This window comes from Triturus cristatus, chromosome 2_1 (assembly GCF_964204655.1).
Source record: "Triturus cristatus chromosome 2_1, aTriCri1.1, whole genome shotgun sequence".
NCBI lineage: Eukaryota > Metazoa > Chordata > Amphibia > Caudata > Salamandridae > Triturus > Triturus cristatus.
The window spans coordinates 425,699,221-425,718,996 of record NC_140581.1 but is presented as its reverse complement, the minus strand read 5'-3'; the positions used below and the strand labels follow the sequence as shown (position 1 = coordinate 425,718,996).

Genomic DNA, 19,776 nt, shown 5'->3' with positions numbered 1-19,776 from the left:
GGGTCTGAGGTCCAGGATGTGCCTTAGATTGTCGTCCCTTTTTGGTATGAGAAAATATAGGGAGTAAACTCCTATATTTTGCTGGTGGGCAGGAACTGGTTCAATTGCACTCTTTTGTAGGAGGGAGATTACCTCCTGCTTTAGAAGTGACAAATGTTCCTGTGACATTGGGCGCTGTTTGGGTGGAATGTTTGGGGGGGGGGGGGGAAGGGGAGGGGGGGTAGGTGTTAGTTTGAGGCAGTAGCCTGACTGAATTATTTGTGTTACCCATCTGTCTGAGGTGATGGGAGTCCAGACAGGAAGGAAATTGTGGAGTCTGCCCCCAACCAGAGTGGGATGGTCTGGGGGGAGTGGAGGGAAGTCATTGGGCAGGGGTGGAGGCAGAGCGGGAGGTGTTAGTTTTGCCTCTGCCTTTATTGTTGTTAACCCTGTAGCCGCCTCTCTGGTAACCCCTAGGGAAGGTGGATTGTAGGACGTGGAGGCGCTGTCGGAGGAGTAGCCTCTGAAGTTGCTTCTAAAAGAGCGTCGAAAGGAGCGCCTGGGAGGTTGCGACTGCAAGGCTCCCATAGATTTTGCCATGTCAGTGTCCTTTTTCATTTTTTCAAGGGCAACGTCGACGTTGGGGCCAAATAGATGTTGCTCGTCTCAAAGGGGTGGTTGAGGATGGAACTCTGCACCTCGGGTTTGAACCCTGAAATTTGTAGCCAGGCATGCCTACGCAGGAGGACGCTGGTGTTAATTGCCCCAGAGGCGGTGTCCGCTACATCGAGGGTGCAACAAATGAAGGTATTGGTGATTACTTTACCCTCCTGGATTAGCTTGTTGGCTCTATTCTTGTATTTGTCAGGGAGCATCAAATGTCCAGTTTTAGGGTCTTTGACAAGTGTTTTTTGTAGTGGATCGGGCCGAAATAGTTCATCTGTTGGGGGCCGATCCTTAGGCGCTGAAGGTGTCGGAGCTGTAGGTTTTTTAAGCTTCGAGTCGGCATAGGTTCGCTGTTTTGAACCGTGTGGCTTAGAAATGTCTGGTTGTTTCCTCGGTTCCGAGATGACTTTCGGCTTCGAGATGTGGGTGTGGAGAGCCTTTGGTTTTTGTTGCTTGGCTCCGGGGATGGTGTCTGTACCGAGGAGCTAGTGGCAGTCTTCGCGCAGAGTGCTTCGGTGTGGTGCTCGGCGCGGAGGAGGCCATCTTCTTTTTCGGTGCTGGTGCAGAGAAGTGTTTCTCGGCATCGAGGGCAGGCTGGCTCGAGCCCGAGCCACTGGAAAGCTTGATGTGCTTCTTAACCGGGCACGAAAGCGAGGTATGGGAAGCAGTGTTTTTGGTCGTGCCTAGGCCCGAGGGTGTGGCCGAAGCCTTTTTTGATGTCGAGGGTGGGGGATCGATGGTAGTACTCACGCCGCTCTGTGCCGGAGTGATCCAATCCCAACTGGACTAGTAGCACTTTATTCAGACAGGAACAACGCTGGGTTTTCTGAGTAACTCATTAGGATTGAATGATGATACCATGGAGCAAATTGGTGAATTAGAACCACAGCGTACCCCCCCCTGTGATTAAGTGGACCTTCATTGCCCTGACTAGACACCTAGATACGTGACCTCACATTTATTATGTGACAACCTCACTATCAGTGACGGCAGCTCATCCTGTAGGTCTAACCCGCAACGATCACGACCCATTGACAGACCTGGGGTAATTTTCATTAGTTGTCCGGTAGACATAGGCTACGGTAGTAGTAGATTGTGAAATTCCATCACATGACGTGCGAAAACACAGCATTGGCTACATGATCTGACGTGCCACCACACCTAACCAACTGGCTCACATCTCTAATACTGCTGTGATTCTGTGGCTATGTACATCCTCTAAGATATCAGATATAACAAGACACTTAACTAATATCCTTCTATAATGGCCGCCAGTGTTGAGGGTAATTTACATAACCACACAGTCGTAATATATTATATCTCACCAAGACCCTCCTATTATACAACGACACCCTCCCAACATGGCCGCCAGTCACTAGCTTACACGGGGTAGCGCTAGACATGCTCCGCATATGCCCAGTCCAAGACCCTTCTAATATGGCCAGCAAAATTGCGCTCGCATTAGACAAGGAAACCCTCCCAATATGGCCATCATTTTCTAGCATACACGGGGTAGAGCTACACGCGCTCCGTATACGCCCTGAGTTATGAACCAACCCCACCCCCCTGGACGTCATTTCCGCCCCAGCCACCCCCCTGGACGTCATTTCCGCCCCAGCCAGAACTCACGTATATAATATGATGGGCCGGTTCCATTCAACTACCGGCGATCTGCGAGGAGGGGGTGGGGGGGCAGAGGGGGGGGTGCAGGTAATGGGCGTCCTGAGAGGTGACTGAATGTGAGTATCTTCCTGCTGTGTCTCTCCCCACGATCGAGGTAATTGAACATTTTTATGAGATTGGGGATTATGGACAGCATTCTCACCAGCCTATTGTGTACCTATCCACCCACAGATATTTACCTCCTATTCCTCTACGTATGCCGGTGAGGCCAACCATTCGAAATAGAGGGGTAGGCAGTTCTTTTTGTCCTTACGAATGGTGTATTTATCACATCACGTGACACTATATCACCACCAACATTGATTGTTTGATTACTTGTACGCGTAGATATTCAAGACCAACACTTGTTAAGGCTAATGGACTGCCACGAGCACCATGGTAGCAATGCCTTCACAAAACAATTTTTTGCCATAGTTTCAAATTCAACCTCCTAACCTGGGGGCCCACCACTGAGTTCTGTATGCATGCATGAAATTGGTCACCGCTGGCGTTGCTTTGCCGACTAAGGGTGCCCCTTAACCTGTGTTTGTGTCGTCACACCGGTTGATACAAGGTGCAGTATTCGGTTATACCTGGCAGTAGGTCGATTTGGGCATTTGACACTCAGCGCGCCCTCTGTAAATTAATATGACAGCAATTGGCAACCTGAACTACTTTCCAGAACACGAGTTTGCCGTGACTAACGTGCAAAAAGAACTATTGATGGACAGAATGCAGAACAATGTCATACATTCACCCCAGTAGAAAGATCTGGGCATAAATCCATCGTTTATTTGCTCACCATGCCATTCTAGTTTGGACCCAGCCACATGCAAATCAGCCTTGACCCTGTGCCCAACGGGAACAGTCCTGCCCAAACTGCCAGGCCAGGTCCTCCCTGGACTGAAAACAAGCATCCTAGGACCGGTTTCGGAGTTTCACCCCTCTTCAGCCAGGATAGCTTGATTCCAGTGGCATGGAGAGCACGGGACTCACATGACACACGTTTGTTTGCAATTGTTTGTATTTCTCTTTTGTCTTTTCTCTTTCCTCACTAGGTTGGGTAATGGAGCTCGATTGAGACGTTCTATTCAGCGCCTAGATGCACTGAAACCGGATTATAGGTATAGTTGGATTATAGGGTGTCTTTTCCCTGACTCCTATTTTTATTTTCACTTCACCTCTCTACACGGTCCTGACGAAGCGCTCCCTGGATCCACTAGGGACCAATAATAAGACTTATTATCACGGATGCAATAGCAGCAGTAAGATACTCTTTCTACCTCCTCATTTGTTTTAAGGAGGTTCTCCATATCCCCTGCTTTTTTAAACCTTATCCTCCGGACACCTAAATAAAACTAGGTTTTGGGTACTGTGAGTTTAATTTTAACTCACTCACTTCGCCAGGCCCACACACCTGCATGCACAACTGCGGCGTCTCTTTAAAAAGATCTCCAATAAAGAGCCTGTGAGAAAATGGCTCTGTATATACTGTTCCCAAATAGGTACAGTGTTACAGAGTCCACAGTCCCCAGAGGTTTGACAGAGGTTAAAGTTAGATATAACCTTACTCTCTAAAGTGGTAGCTTGGTCGAGCAGAAAGGCAGTATCAGAGGACAGTGTAAAGCATTTGTTGTACACACACAGTCAGCAAATGGTCTCACACACACAATAACTGAACTCTAGGCCAATGGTTTATATAACAAATATATGGTTGTTTTATTTTAGAACCAATAATAGGTATTAAATTATACTTTCTCAGAATGAGATGTTTTAGTTAAATACTTTTGCAATATGCAGTTGACTTTTGTAGGCAATAGTTACAGGTTTGTTGCAATAGGCAACACATTTTCAAACACATTAATACATTGAGCTCAATGGGAATTTTAAGTTATGTGCACTTGATTACTTTCAGGATTACTTGTCTAACTCCAGGACTGGATCCTAGATTCAGTCATGGGACAGTTCTTGGAAACAAGTGAGTAAATTCGGATAAGTTACTGTTGTGATTTTTAAACAATATTTAGCTATTTTAAAAGTTGACACTTAGAAACTTTTTTGATCAAATTACCAATGTTATCCTATGGCAGGAAATTCACTTAGCAGGTAAGTGGGGTTATGGGTACTTTTGCTAGGTCTGTGTTGGATCCTGGATCCAGCACTAGTGTACAACCTGTAAGCAGTGGAGAAACTGCGTTTAAGTTAAACAGGCGATTTTTAAGGAATATTTATAAGTTTGCAAAATCGACACTTAGAAGAAATTTCACAGAAAAACAGTCAATGGTTTCCTATGGAAGAAAATTCAAGTTACAGGTAAAGTAAGTTCTCGTTACTTTTGTAATCCAGTGCTGGGCTCCTAGGTTCAGCACTGGCACATCTATCTAAAACAGGTAAGTAATTACGTTTTCACAGTTGGTGCGATTTTTAAAGAATATTTGTAGTTTGCAAAAATCGACATTTGAAGAAATTTCACAGAAAAACAGTCAATGATTTCCTATGGGAGAAAATTGAGTTAGAGGTAAGTACGGTTGTGAGTACTTTGCAGGGTCAGTACTGGGCTCCAAGATCCAGCACTGGTATCTCTCCTAATTGCAGGTGAGTATTTCGGTTTTCGTTACTCGGTTGATTTTAGGTGAATATTTTAAAGTTTAGAAACTCCACACTTAAAAGAAATTTCAGAGAAAACCAGTCAATGTTACCAAATGGAAGAAAATAAGTTATCGGCTTTCGAGTAAGTACTCGACTGGCAGAGTTAAGGTTCTGGGCATAGACTCAGGGGTCTCCCAGGGTCAGGTAAGTACAGCTGATACACCCTCAGCGGCACAGGGTCAGCCGGTTGCAGAGTGAGTTAGGTCCAATGTTCTCCTATGGGAGGCAGGGGGCCCTTTGTTGGTGGCTGCTGGCTAGCAGGCCACGCGGCTGTGGGAGCTGGGCTCCTGATCACTTGCTCAGGGCAAATGGTTGAAGTAGAGTAGAGATGGCACTTCCAGCGATACTCAGGCGGCTGGGTGCAGGGTGCCTTTGAGCCGTCGGGCGCTCAATGGATTGCAATGGAGAAGCTCAAAAACGAACAAAGGCAGCAAGCTCGAGGACGAAGATTCTTCAGGTGTGACCACCACTTCGAGAGGTAAGTTGAGTAGTTGGAGGATAGGTAGGCACCCAGGAGTTGGGCACAGGGGGGCCGCGTGCAGGGGTGCCTTTTGGTGTCAGGAAATCTTACCCTCTGCTGGTCGCGGTTGGAGGGGTCCCTGGTTCTGAGGCTGCAGGAATCGTCAGGAGCGTCGAGGTGGGTCCTTGGGTGCTGGATTCGGATTCACAGTCGCCGGGGGGGGACGTCCTCATTGTCTTTGTCCACTCCAGCACAGGCCAGGCTTGGCAGGTACAGAGTGTGCAGGGTTCGCGGTTCGTGGCTGATGCCAGGGGTCAGTTACTTGCTTTGAGCAGTACCACTGCTCGTGGGAGTCCCAGATGCTTAGAGTCACAAGGTAGCCAGGTCCTCCGGGGTTGGTGAGGTTGCTGGCCACGGAAGATGCCGGGATTTAGCAAGAGCAGGTTCGAGGGTCGACAGGCTGGTAGGGCTGGGGCCAAAGCAGTTGGTGTCTTCCTCTTGTTAGCAGCTGCACGGCAGGTCTTCTTGTTTCTTGATCTTCTTTGCTGTTTCAGAATCTAGATCTGAGGAAGGAAGGTTCAGGGTGCCCCTAAATACTAAATGTAGGGGCGGTACAGGTAGGTAAAGGGGAGGGACCAATGGGTCCCTTACCTGGGGCGGGTACACCTTCTATCCTGCCACTCTCCTGTGGGAGGGGGGCAGTAGACTAGTCTTGATTGGGCAGGGCTCCCCATATTCAAGATGGCGAGAGCCCGGAGATGTGCTTCACCTTGCCTCCCCGACCTGATGGGTGAGGTTGGCAGAGGCTGGCACACCCCCTTTCCTTTCTTGGGGTTTCCGGCCAGTCTTCCCGCCAGAGTGGGGGTCAGAACCGGTAGGGGCCAGTTGCTGAGTACAGCAAGTGGCCTGGGGAAGCTCACAAAGGCGGCATGCCTTTGAAGCTTCCCCCGCCCATCCTGGGGGAGGAGACCTAGCACCTCGCCCAGGATGTGCATTGTTGCAGGCCCAGGAGAGCGGATGGCTCTCTACCCTGGGGTCCAGCAACATGTCTGCTGTGTGGCAGCCTAGGCAGCCCCTCAGACAAGACGTGGATTGTAGGTTAGGTTCAGGGAGCATCTCTAAGATGTCCTCTGTCGTGCATCTTACAGTAAATCCCACACTGGCATCAGTGTGGGTTTACTGTGCTGAGAAGTTTGATACCAAACTTCTCAGTCTTCAGTGTAGCCATCATGGTGCTGTGGAGTTCGTGTTGACGACCTCCCAGCACCATATACTCTTAATGGCAGCACTGCACTTACAGTGCCCAGGAATGGACCTGGGTACTGTAGGGGCACAGGGCTCATGCACACCACTGGCATAGGGCACCCAGCTAGAGGGGTGACTGAGGTATGCCAGGGCAGTGTGTGTTGTGGTCATGGCACACAGGGATGCGTGCCATGTTGACTCTTTGTTTTGTTCTGCACCAAGGCACTCAGCCTACAAAGGGATTGTGTGTGTGTGTGTGTCAGGGTACAGGACCTCTAGGGGTGGCCTTAGGGGCCTTCTCTGGTCACAAGGCACTGGGTACCTAAGGTACCATTTACCAGGGGCTGACATGTGACCACAGATGCCAATTGGGTTTTGGCTGTTGGGCAGTTTTTAGGGAAGGAACACAGGCCCTTGGCACCTGATGGGCAGGAGCCCAGGGCACAACAAGGAAAAGTGCATCAGTTATCAAACAAAAAGTGTGTGTGTGGGGGGGGGGGGGGGTACTGCAACAGAACCCACTTGCTTATAGTGGTAATCTGGGAGGAATTATTCTTTTAAGGCCCTCCATAAAGGCTCTCACTCTAAATAGTGACTAGTGTTGCCTATTTTGTAAATAAGCAGCAAGTGCTGCTAGATGTAATCTTATGGATGAATATGCCAAATTACATTTTTGCAAGTGTCGGAAGTAGCAAATGATGTCCTGGATGGAAACATCCAGCGGATCAATATGACCGCTGTTGCAGTAGATGACAAATCTTTTCCATTTTGCTGCATAGTAAGCTCTAGTAGTAGGAAGTCTGGCTTCTTTAATGATATTCATACAGTCCGGCAGAAGGTTAAGATAACCGAACTCTAGGACTTCAGGAGGCAGATTGCTAGATTCAGCTGACCTGGGTAGGGGTGTCTTATTTCTCCACGGTTCTACGTTAGCAATGTTGGGGAGAGGCGTAGTTTTTGGTGTGGAACTACTGAGAGTTCCAGTAGTGTTGTGAACCACGGTTTGCGTGCCCATGTGGGAGCCACCAGGATCATCTTGAGAGACTGTTTGAGCTTGCGTTCCACTAGGGGAATTAGTGGGAGTGGCGGAAAAGCGTACGCAAATCTGCCTGACCAATTCATCCATATCACATTGCCTTTGGACAACGGGTGTGGAAACCTGGCGGCGAAGGTTAGGCATTTGCGTTTGGGTGTGTGGCAAACAGATCTATTTCTGGTTGGCCCCACATTTGAAAAAAAATGGTTGAAGAACTCTGGGATGGAGTTCCCATTCATGAATCTGCTGTGTCTGCAGACTTAGCAGGTCCGCAATCTGATTGTGAACTCCTGGAAGGTGTTCTGCAAGCAGGTACATGTTTTGTGGAATGGCCCATCTCCAAATGCTTTGTGCGAGCTGGGACTGTTGCAGAGAATGTGTGCCCCCCTGTTTTTGTATGAAATACATGGCTGTCATGTTGTCCGTCCGGACTAGGACAGTTTTGTGCTGTAGATGTACTTGGAATGATTTTAGTGCTAGGAATACGGCTAGTAATTCCAGGTGATTGATATGGAGCACTTTTTGTTAAGTGGTCCATTTGCCTTGAATTGTATGTTTTAGAAGATGGGCTCTCCAACCGGTGAGTGATGCGTCTGCTGTTAGCAGTATCTGTGGAACCTTCTCTAGGAACGGCCGCCCTCTGGACAGGTTTTGTGTGTTCCACCACTGCAGAGAGCGATGTGTGCGGCTGTCCACCAACACCAGATCCGTAAGTTGTCCTTGGGCCTGGTTCCACGGACATGCTAGGCATTGCTGTAAGGGACGCATTTAAAGTCTTGCATGAGGTACGATAAAGATGCGAGAGGCCATCATTCCTATGAGCTGCGTGAACACCCTTGCTGGGAGGGAGTGCGGTTGTTGAAATTTGGTGATTAGGGCTTACATACTGGCTATCCTGTCTGGAGTGGGATAAGACAGAGCTCTGGAGGTGTCTATTGTAGCCCCTAGATACTGATGTATGTGGGAGGGCTGAAGGTGTGACTTGGTGTAGTTTACTGTGAATCCCAAGTGTTGTGTAGTAGCTGGATAGTTTGATGAGTGTGATGAACACACTGTTTGTGAGACTTGGCATTTATCAGCCAGTCGTCGAGGTATGGGAAGACATGGATTTGTTGTCTTCAAGTGGGCTGCTACTACCGCCAGACACTTTGTGAACACCCTGGGCGTGGTGGTCACCCCGAAAGGAAGGACTTTGAACTGGTAGTGTTGCCCGTCCACTATGAATCTTAGGTATTTTCTGTGAGCGGGGTAAATGGGAATATGAAAGTAGGCGTCCTTGAGATCTAGGGCGGCAAGGAAGTCGCCTTGTTGAAGTAGTGGAAAGACCTGTTGAAGAGTGATCATGTGGAAATGACCTGACTGCATGTTAAGATTGAGAGGTCTGAGGTCGAGTATTGGCCTGAGGGTGCCGCCCTTTTTGGGGATTAGGAAATACAGCGAGTAAACCCCTGTTCCTTGATACTGTAAGGGAACTGGTTCTATTGCCTGCTTTTGCAGTAGTGAGAGAACTTCGTGCTTTAAGAGTGTGAGATGTTCTGTAGACATTGTTTGGGTGGTATGGTGGGTGGTGTTGCTGTAAGTTCGAGGCAGTAACCATACTGGATAATCTGTCTTACCAACTTGTCTGTTGTGATGGAGTTCCAGACAGGCAGGAACTGTGAAAGCCTTCCCCCGATCGGAGTGGAATGGTCTGGGGGGAGTGGAGGGAAGTCACTGTTTATTAGCGGGGGAGGTGCGAGTGTTATTGTTACCTCGGCCTCTCCCTTTGTTGTTATTTCCCCTGCATACTCCTCTAAAATATCCTCTGTGGGGGATGTTTGTGTTGTGTTTTTGAAAGAAGAGGAGGCAGTGTCTGTTCCCATGTTTTTGGATGCTCCTGTATAAAAGGAGCGACGAATGGAACTACGTGTGGATGGAGACTGTAATGCTCCTATGGATTTAGCCGTCTCAGTGCCCTTCTTATTTTCTCTAGAGTGGTGTCTACAGCCGGTCCAAAAAGCTGTTCCTGATTGAACGGCTGGTTGAGGATGGTGGTTTGTACCTCCTGTTTAAAGCCTGAAATGCGTAGCCAGGCATGTCATCTCAGTAGCACACCAGTGTTAATGTACCTAGAGGCTGTGTCGGCTGCAGGAAGGGCACACTTGATTGAGGCGTTGGTTATCAATTTGCCTTCCAGAATTAAGTCATTTGCCCGAGTCAGGTACTGGTCAGGTAAATGTTGCAATAGGGTTTCTAGTCGGTCATAGTGAGCCCTATCATACCTAGCAAGTAATGCTTGGGTGTTCGCTATGCGCCAGTGATTGGCTGCCTGGGCAGCAACCCTCTGGCCAGAGGCATCTAGCAACTTAGATTCCTTATCCGGAGGTGATGCGTCACCATAGGTTTGGGAATTGGCGCGTTTTCTAGCGTTAGACACTACTAGTGAGTCTAGCGGTAGCTGCCCTTTGAGGTAGGCGGGATCATCGGGGCCAGGTTTGTATTTCTTATCAATCCCAGGATTGAGAATCCTAGATCTCACTGGGTCTTTGAATATGTCTGGGGCATGTTTAATGACCCCTTTGAGCACTGGCAGTATTTGGACAGATTTCTGCGACTGTTCAAAAGTGTCTAGGAGGAAATTCTCATCTGCAGGGTCTGAATACATGTGAACGCCATGGTAATTGGCAGCTCTATTAACAAGCTGCCCAAATCCGCCATTGTCATCTAGGAAAGATGGTTTTGTTGGATATGGCTGGGGATCTGGGAGGTCTGTGGGATCTATTGGGTTATCATAATCGTCCTAATCATCCTGTGGTGTGTCTGTATCATTGTGAGGGTCAGTGAAAGGGTCATTGCTGCCTCCCTCTATCATCATCATCATCATCCTGTGGTGGTGTATGTGGTGGAAGTGTTTAGGTTGTGGAGGTGAGAGACGTAGAGGAGGAAGAACAGGAGTAGGAAGAACAGGAGAAGAGGGTCTTAAGGGTGAAGTGGCTCAGTCTTTTTTCTTCAGAGGCACTGCAGGAGTGTCTGTTGTGTCCAGCTTCCTCTTCTTGTGTGGCACTGCGGCAACACGTCCTGTTTTGGGGTCAATAAGGAGTTTTTTCTGTTTGGGATCGACAGGATCCGGTCGAAAAAGTTCTTCCTCCTCGATAACCACTTTCGGCGCAGACTTTTTCGGGTCCGAACGGAGTTGAGATTTGTGCTCCGAGGCTTTAGGAGGAGTTTTAGAGTCCTTTGGCTTTGCTATGGAGACTGCAATCTTTCTCGGTTCCAAAGGGTTTGGTTTCGGATCCGTAGGTTTTTTCTTTTGGCGTCAAAGTGGTCGGAGACGATTTCTTTCTGGGAGTAGGCTGCTCTCCCGGCTTCGGTGCCGAAGGCGCTTAGGGGACAGGAAAATGCGGTTTGCTCAGTCCAGAGCTACCGGAAGGCTTGTCCTTTATCTTCGGAGCCGAGCCCGAGGGCGGGGATTCTGAAGTAGTTCTTCGGTCGCGACTGAGGCCAGCAGGCAAAGTCTTGACCAGAGCCGCCTTTTTTTCGGGTGTAGTGGGGTGGGGACAGTTGTACTCATTCTTTGACCAGGAGTGATGTGGTCGTCTGAGTCGCCTGCTTTGGACGCGATTTCCAGGTCTTCGGAATCTTCCTCTGGGACATCTGGGCCTTCGTCATAGATGTCCACTGGTGCCGGAGCCGCTTTCTGTGCCATGATGTGTTGTCGATCACGGATGGTGTTTTTCGATCGAAAAGAGGCGCAGACCTGGCAATTGTTCTCGTCGTGTTCTGGCGAGAGACACAGGTTACAGACCTTGTGATTATCACTGTGTGGGAATTTCGCTCCACACCGGGGGCATTTTATGAATGGAGTCCTTTCCATGAGCTGTAGGCCCGAACGGCGTTGATAGGCCCAGAGGCCCGCATAGACGACCGGAATCGAGTTGTCGAGATGCGCGTCGAAGATCACGCGATCAAAAACAAAACAGGAGAGTTCTAGAGAGTTTGCGCATCGAAAAAGTTTGAAAAACAAAGTTCTCAAACCATAGCGCAAAAGTTACATCTGAACCCAATGGCGGAAAAAAACAATCTGAGGATGCGGTCGATGCTCATGTGCAGTATCGTCCAAGGGAGGAGTCACCTATCTCCTGACTACAAAAGACTTCTTCCAAGACAACAACAAGGTGCAAGCATCCGAGCCCAACACCAGATGGCTATCTAATGCACAGTGTACGATATGCATCTCATATGCCTCGAGCAAATCATTACAATTTCCATTTCTTTTAAAAAGGAAAAAGAAAAAGATATAGCAGCATGGTTAAGTACCCAACTTACGGTTCAAGTCTTCCGGGGTTAAGATCAGCAGAGGGCAAACTTAAGGTAAGCACAAAGGCTGCCCCACCAGCGGCACAGGGGCGGCTGGGTGCAGAAGTCAAATTCGGAGTTCGGCCCAATAAGTTTCAATGGAGACTGGGGGTGCTAAAAGCCACACTTCTAGCAAGTAGGTAGATCGGTTGCAGGGGCATAGAGCAAAAACAGGGGTAGGGAGGCAAAAGGCAGCTCCAAACATACACCACCAGCAGCACAGGGGTGGCTGGGTGCAGGGTGCCAATTCAGCATAGGGCACCCAATTGCTTTACAATGGAGGTTTTGCCTTGGACAAACAGGCTGCAGGCATTGAACCGGAGGCTCTTCAGAGGAAACCAGCAACAACAGAGGTAAGTTGGAACGCAGTAGGCCGTCAGGGGACTGTTGGTTCGGCTATCCAAGGACCAGGGGCTTAGGGTGCAGGGGTGTCCTTGGACGTCAGGTTTTTCTTACAGGAGCCAGTTGCGGTAGGGGGAGCCTCTGGAGTCAGGCTGCAGGCGTCTTTGCAGGGTACAGGAGGGGTCGGCCAAAGCAGGATTTCAGGTGTGGATCAGTGTGACATCGGGACACGGGCCATAGGCGTCGGGCGCAGAGTGGTGAGGACACGCAGTTCCAGAGGACACCAGAGTCCTTTGTAGAGATTTCTTGAGGCCGGGTCTGCTGTCCACAGGAGTTTTGGTCTTTATCAAAGTGCAGGCAATCTTCCACAGGTTCTGAAAGGCGCTGGCTGCAGGACAGGCGTATTTTCCGCAGGTTTCTTGGAAGTGCCATGTCGACTTTGTCTTTTTGTTTGCATCAGGCCATGCATGCTGTAGAGGCAGTCTGCATGGCCAAGGCGAGGGGCCCTAAGGGGTCCCTCTTCAGTCCCACAGCCCTAGGTACCCAGGTATTATTGTGGAATAGCTTTTAGGGAACAAGCACTGGCACAGGGGACCTGGTTGGCAGGGACCCTGTGCACTACAATCAAAACCACATTAATGCCAGGCAAAACGTGGGGGCTAACCAGGTCAAGAGAGGCCCTTTCTCACATACATAAAAACAGAAAAACATACTGTGTTGTGAAAAACAGTCAGCACAAGTGAATTACAAAGATGCAAGAGTAAATATTAGTATGTTGCGATTTGAAACCCCCACTTTTGGAGCAGGAGAACCCTTTGGAGATTTCACTCCTGGATGGGGTTGGGTGCAGCCATACAGATACAGACCATGCTTTTTTCTTTTGCGAAGAAAAGAAAATTCAATGGAAAAACAGTTTAAGAATAGACTCACTCACCAAAGTGTACCTTCTAGTGTCCTTATTGAAGCTAGGACTGAATAATCTATGGAAGACACATGTAAACCATTCAAGAACTAAAACAAAGCAGTAACTAAAATTACTAAAACTACCTCCTTAATCGAAGGCAAAGCAAAACTGTCGTAAAGGTTTCCCAGCTGTGTTGTTCTCAAAGACTACACAGCCGTCAAACCGCAACCATACCCGAGTGCAGGATTCAACATAAGGGCAAAGGAGAAATTCTTAAGATACCACCTGGGCATACTTCAGATTCTCCCTCATCTACCTACCTCCCTGGAAGAGGAATCCTGGAGCCCACACCTGCCGCCTTTGCGTCAATGGATGTGAAGAACTTCTGCACATATTCTGCATCAGCACAAGCCCACTCAATTCCGACGTTACAAGCTTCCCCATCTTAAATCAATAAGGGATTCAGACTTATAGGCAGGCAGTGAAGTCCTGCTTTGATCCAACCGCCACACAATTAAACTGTCGCTTCACACGATTTATGAATGTAATAGAAAGGAGACGGGCCCAATTGCCACCTTGCAACGAAACAGGCAAGTAGAACAAACTGGCCATGCACATCCCAACACCAATTGGCACACTCCCCTACTCTGAACCAAGACAGGCTGCTACAACAACTTTAAAGTCCTCGAGAACGTGGTCACATTATGTAATATGCACATCTCACTTTCAATAAACAAACCACATAATGCTGTCAAAATCGGCTAGCCACACAAGCGCCCATTAACCACAAAGACCCACAAATACCCATCTAAAGGACTGGTTTGCACAGCAAACTTTGCACAAAGAATTTTTGCACTTCATAAGCTCACACCTGATACAGCAGAATCTGTAAGCTGCAGCCTTTTCCCACCTACGATCAAGGCCTGAATGGCTAACACCACCAGTAATCTTTGACTGTCAACATCTTTCCTAAGAACTAGGCACAAACTTACTAGGAAAAACCTCTCCTTAGTCATGTGCTTTTAATGCATTTCATGGCATCACTTTGACATTATAAGATTACCCTATGTAGGTCTTCTTGCTAAAACTGCAACCACAGTTTCAAACAAATTGCTTGAAAGCTCAAAGGTTTACCTTAAGAAGCTTACATTAATGGCATTTTTACCCTTTTTAATGACTTTGCTTCATATTGTATAAAAGAATTTAACAATACACGTAGGCAACACATGTTATTATTCACACATAATAAACTTTGTAAAGGCATAGGAAAAAAAAACAATCGGTCCACCAAGAGTAAAACAACTGTCACGGTAGTTATGGTGTACATTGTGCACGGCATAAAGATGAAACTCAGGATTTTTCTTTGCTGAAACATAACTTGAAATCATGTTTTCTCAGTGAAAATGTACATATACACACACCTTTTTATATGCACGCACATCCCCACCTAATTTGAAAGGGTTTATGCACTTAAATTAATAAATACCTCCTTGGAGATGGTGATCTGGAAGATCTTCTCTTCGTTTTGGATGTTTTTGGAGACCTTGAGTAACTTCTGCTCCTTCTCCTGCGACGGTCCCTGAAAATTATTTCCCAGAAATATTTTACTTATTTCACACTTGCAATTGCATATCAATTTCTTCCTTGCAAATATGGATTAGTCTGCTATCTATAATCTTATGAAGTGACAAGCTAACAGCCAACTAAAAATGCAGGATTGTAGGCACTTGCGGACCCAGTGAATTAAATGCTTTCTTAACTTCCCGTTAACCTCTACAGTGCCTACCCAGTATCCGAAATTAGAACACTTAATTGTATGCAGCCGTAGACAATTTTCATGAATGAGGCATTGATTTTTTTTTCTTACTACTTTATGCATTGGTTTCTCTAAATATTATATCACCATAACAAATAAACAAGCATTGGCAAAGCCAATCAGTCTGGTGTTGACTGCCAGCTTTTTGACTTCGTTTTATTTTATCATGGTAGCTATAAAATATTGTATTAGAAGCTGCCAGGCCCTCTCCTATACTGAAGAAAAACATTAGGGAAAAATGTTTTCATCTTAAAAAGGGTCCATTGCCACAGTATTCCCTGGCACTGAAAAGAACCATACTGTGTCCGGATGTGCTCATGTTAAGAGTAGAATGCCACCACTCAACATGAAAATAACAGATGGCTGACGTGGGCTGACCCCTCCCCATGCTGCATACCGTAGTGGGCAGAGTCAAAATGTGAGTAACACCAACAGGCCAATGGAAGACAATGGCCAGCTGTAAATAGTATATAGAAGTATACAATACAAAAATCAAAAGGTATTGGCTAATACAACACCTAAATAAAGAAAATGGGATTTATATTGGTTGCACTTAACATAAATGTGTGAATTTTATTTGTGTAAATATAGATCTTCATATCCTACTGGTGGTCGCCAGCAAGTAGTCCTGGTTAGGGCCTAGTTTCCATAGAAAAAGCGTTTTTTGTTTTGCCAATAACCATGGCGCTGTTTGACGAACCTTCAGGAAATGTTCAAAATGACTACGATGTTCAGTTCATACGCTGTTGAAAACTTCTGGTTGATCTTCAAGTGGGGGTCAAGGGGAAAAAAAAAAAAAAGGTGGGGGGGGCGCCTGGCTAGGGATTTTGAACACAATTACAGCCCAAACAGCTTAACGGAATTACACCAAATTTGGCAGAAAGCTTGCTCTTGGTCTAGAAAGCGTGCTTTTCATATTTTGGTATACATACTTTCAGTAGTTTTAGAGATATTAACTGAAAAGCAAACCAATTTTGTATAACTAGAGACACAGACCCTCCGCGGCGCCACCCGCGGTGAATCAGAGCCTCCATGCACCAAGGGAGGGTCCTGATTGGCTGGCCGCACCTTCACAGAAAAGTTGTGGCCGCCATTTTATTGCTCGGGAAACAGTCCACAGAGCTGAAAAGTTGCTTGCATACTAATTAAACGGGTCAAGTGAGAGTTTTCCTGAACCCATGTGTATGTTACAAATGAGGTCAATGCATGTTTAATGGGCAGTAAAATACCCAAAGACTTTTTTTAAATCACTTGCGAGTTCGACGGAGCAGACGCGGGGCTCATGACGGCTCCCTGTGTAAATCTGCGAACCTCACTGCAAAGTCACACAGGGTGCTTCGCTGAGCACTGCAGTGGATCCGCGGATTTATGAAAAACCTCAACCAAATTGGGCTTCTTCGAGGGAAACATGGAAAGGGTTAAAGAAATACTGATCATTTAGAAGTGGTATAAAAAATAAAAAAAAGAATGATGACAAGAAGGCTGATTTGTTAACTAGAGCAGCATAAGTAAGAGCACATGTTGAGGGTTAGCCATTTTACCTGCTTTTCTACTGAGAGAAGAGGTGCTTTACAGGAGTTCTGACTGGAGATTTCAAATGAAAACAGATATCAAACAAAAAAGGAAACAGCAAAGAGCTTTTACAGATACGTTAATTAGGTTGTAGTACATAAAAGTAGATTTAGAAAAAATAGTGAGCATGTAAGGTGAAAAATGTGTAGCTTTTAGACAGTATAGTAGAAGGGAAAATAGAAGGCTGTTTAGATGAGAATATTAACAAAAAAAAACGTGAGCAGGAAAGGAGAAAGAGGAAATGCTATATTGAATGTATATGACTAGTATGCTAGTACGAATGAAGGCTTTTGAAATTAGAGATGAGTGTTTGCTTATAGTATGTAATTTAATAGTATGTAATTTTCACACGCTCAGTCAGGGAGGCATTACAGACCCAGTTACACTCACAAAAGCAGTTATGTATCTATTACTCATACAGCTAGACAAGAAACCCCCATTAGACAATTCACAAATCCTTTACACATCTGTACGTCCATGCTGGAGTACTAGTTAGCCCTTGGAGGCGGGGGGCACTGGCAGAATGCAACCTGCACCCCAAGAAGAGTTTGAAGAGAACTACTCTAACACTCTTAAAAAGGGAGAAACCTGACTGTAGTTGCCCACGGAGTTAGGATCCCAAAGGCTAGATGAGTTCAGAAGGAGGGTGAGGAGAGGAGAATGGAGTGGGTAAAGTCTCCAGAGGAGAGAGGGGATCCCCCAGAGACCTCTCTATTGGATACAGTGCAGGTAGTACTGTCTCCTCCCAATTCCAGTTCCCTCAGGACCTCAAGGGCAGACAGGTGAGTGGGACATGAGGCTGCAGCTGGCCCAGCTAGGTGCAGTGGAGAAACAAGGTGAGGCTAAGAGAGCCTCAGAGGAGAAAACAGTCTTGCTGGCTGGAGTGTCAAGGAGGTGCACTTGAAGGCCAAATAGCTATTGGAGTGTAGCAAAAATGGTGTGAGCACCACTACTGTGTACAAGGAGGGCCAACTACCACTAGAGAGGAAGGCCGCACAGATAATTCCCATTCAAAAGAAGGCTAATGCCCCAGTAAAGGATCTATCTAGTTATCGCCCAATTTCTCTTTTGCCACTTCTGAGTAAACTATTAGAAAAACATAATAGCAAACAACTTTCTGAATATATCGAATCCACAGGATACCTCGATTCTTTACAGTCTGGGTTTAGACCAATGTATAGCAAGGAGTCAGAACGAATTGCTGTCACTGATGATATAAGATACACCATTGACAAAAGCCAGGAAGTTCTGTTGCTGGATCTGTCGGCGGCCTTTGACACAGTATCTCATTCTAGTTTGCTCAGGAGACTCAGGGAGATTGGGATGTGTGAACAAGCCTTTCAATGGTTGTTGAGTTTTATTACCCATCGGACACCAACCATTAATCTTGGCTCTTTCCGCTTGCGAACTATGGAACTTACCAAAGGAGTGCCTTAGGGATCATGCCAAAGCCCAATATTTATGTAGTTTCGCTGGCAAAGCTACTCCGAAAGCTTGGCTTTATGCCAATTTCATATGCTGATGAAACCCGGCTTCTGCTGCCATTAAATAAAAACTCTAAGAATACACAGGCCTTTTTTTCAGAAGGTATGACAGCAATTGCTGCTTGGATGATGAACAATTTTCTACAGTTAAATGCTGGGAAAACTGAGATCATGCTTTCTGGGGATGCCCCTCTGGTCTGGTCTCCGGAGTCGTGGCCACCCGAATTAGGCGCTGCCCCTGTCCCCAAGAGGGTAGTCAAGAACCTGGGCATGCATCTAGACCAGAAACTAACAATGAAAGATCAGGGTTACAACTACCATGGGTTCCTGCTTCTATATGCTTAGCCTCTTGCATAAGGTATTTCCTTTCCTTCCCCTCACCTTTCGAAAAACACTTATTCAGGCCCTAGTGATAAACCGCCTAGATTACCGCAATGCCCTTTTATTTGCGGCATGCGAGTCTTCACTAAACAGACTTCAGGTAATTCAAAATACCACAGCTCGACTTGTCAAGAACTTACCAGCCAGAAGCGCCTCTTTCCTCCTCCTACATCTACATTGGCTACCGATATGCAAGCAGATTAGATTCAAGATATGCTGTATTGTGCACAAAGCGTTAAATGGCAAAGGACCTGGTTATTTAGCTGAAAAACACATCCAATACCATCCTACTAGACATCTTCGATCAAGAGAGAAATCTTTGCTCCACATTCCTCGTTTCAAGAAATCTTGCATGGGTGGGAAATCTTTTTTCTACTTAGCCCTCTACTACTGGAATCAGTTCCGATCCATCTTTGGAAATGTCCTGAGTATCTTTCATTTAGAAAACTTCTCAAGACTGAGCTTTTCTAAACTGTCAGCATCTGACTGTTGCAGCCCCACAGCGCGGATCTATCCCTTATGGGGTGATTCAGGTGCTTTACAAATAAAATAAATAAAAATAAAGCGCTGAAGAAAGATTTCATATATTCAGAGACTTGGCGCCCGACTTCAAGGAGGGGTTTGATATAGGCAAGTTATTTCTGGCATAGGAAGTAGCTGTGGCGGTACAAAGGATCTCCGAGGAGGATTGTAGAGGTGCCTTTGGAGTCATATTCGTGGTGATGGAAGGGACAACATACTGGCTCTAGAGAAGGGAGAAGAGGTTGATGTACCACTATAAAGGAGGTACTTATTAGTAAGTGTGAATTAACCCTAGAGGAGTGCAGGTTGAATTTCAGGGTTAGTCAAAAACTGTCATTACTGCTGGGAGGATTTTGTGCTTTTTTTATGCAAGTATTTTCTTTTTAGGAGGGTGTTTCTAACAGTTTTATACTTTCTTTTTTCCCCCCAAAGAAAACTGAGAAGTACCTTGAAAATGTTTTCACCAGACACTCATTGGAGCTCTTCTAGCTTGTTTCTTCAGATACAGTTCCATGGCAAACGCCATAACCTCTTGTAGTAGATGGATACTGTAATGCTCATATATTTGGTCAGATCTACCTCTATCCACTTTTTCAAACTCTCCACTTTAAGGAATCATTTCTTCCTCCATGCAACTTCCATGGTAGACAATATCTACATCTTTATGGTACATATTAGTGACTTCAAAATATAATATAGCTTTCTTCACCATATTTGCATTCA

The 19,776-nt window shown here is 46.5% G+C and overlaps 1 protein-coding gene across 8 annotated transcripts in view; it reads right to left on the bottom strand.

The window, feature by feature from the left end:
• SREK1 (splicing regulatory glutamic acid and lysine rich protein 1) overlaps positions 1-19,776 on the bottom strand; it is a 530,578-nt gene that overhangs the window by 134,419 nt on the left and 376,383 nt on the right. For all 8 annotated transcript variants that reach the window (XM_085631944.1, XM_085631886.1, XM_085631876.1 and 5 more), the window contains one exon: positions 14,765-14,857. In XM_085631944.1, coding sequence (XP_085488070.1) covers positions 14,765-14,857 — 93 coding nt within the window. The remainder of the gene's footprint in view (positions 1-14,764; positions 14,858-19,776) is intronic.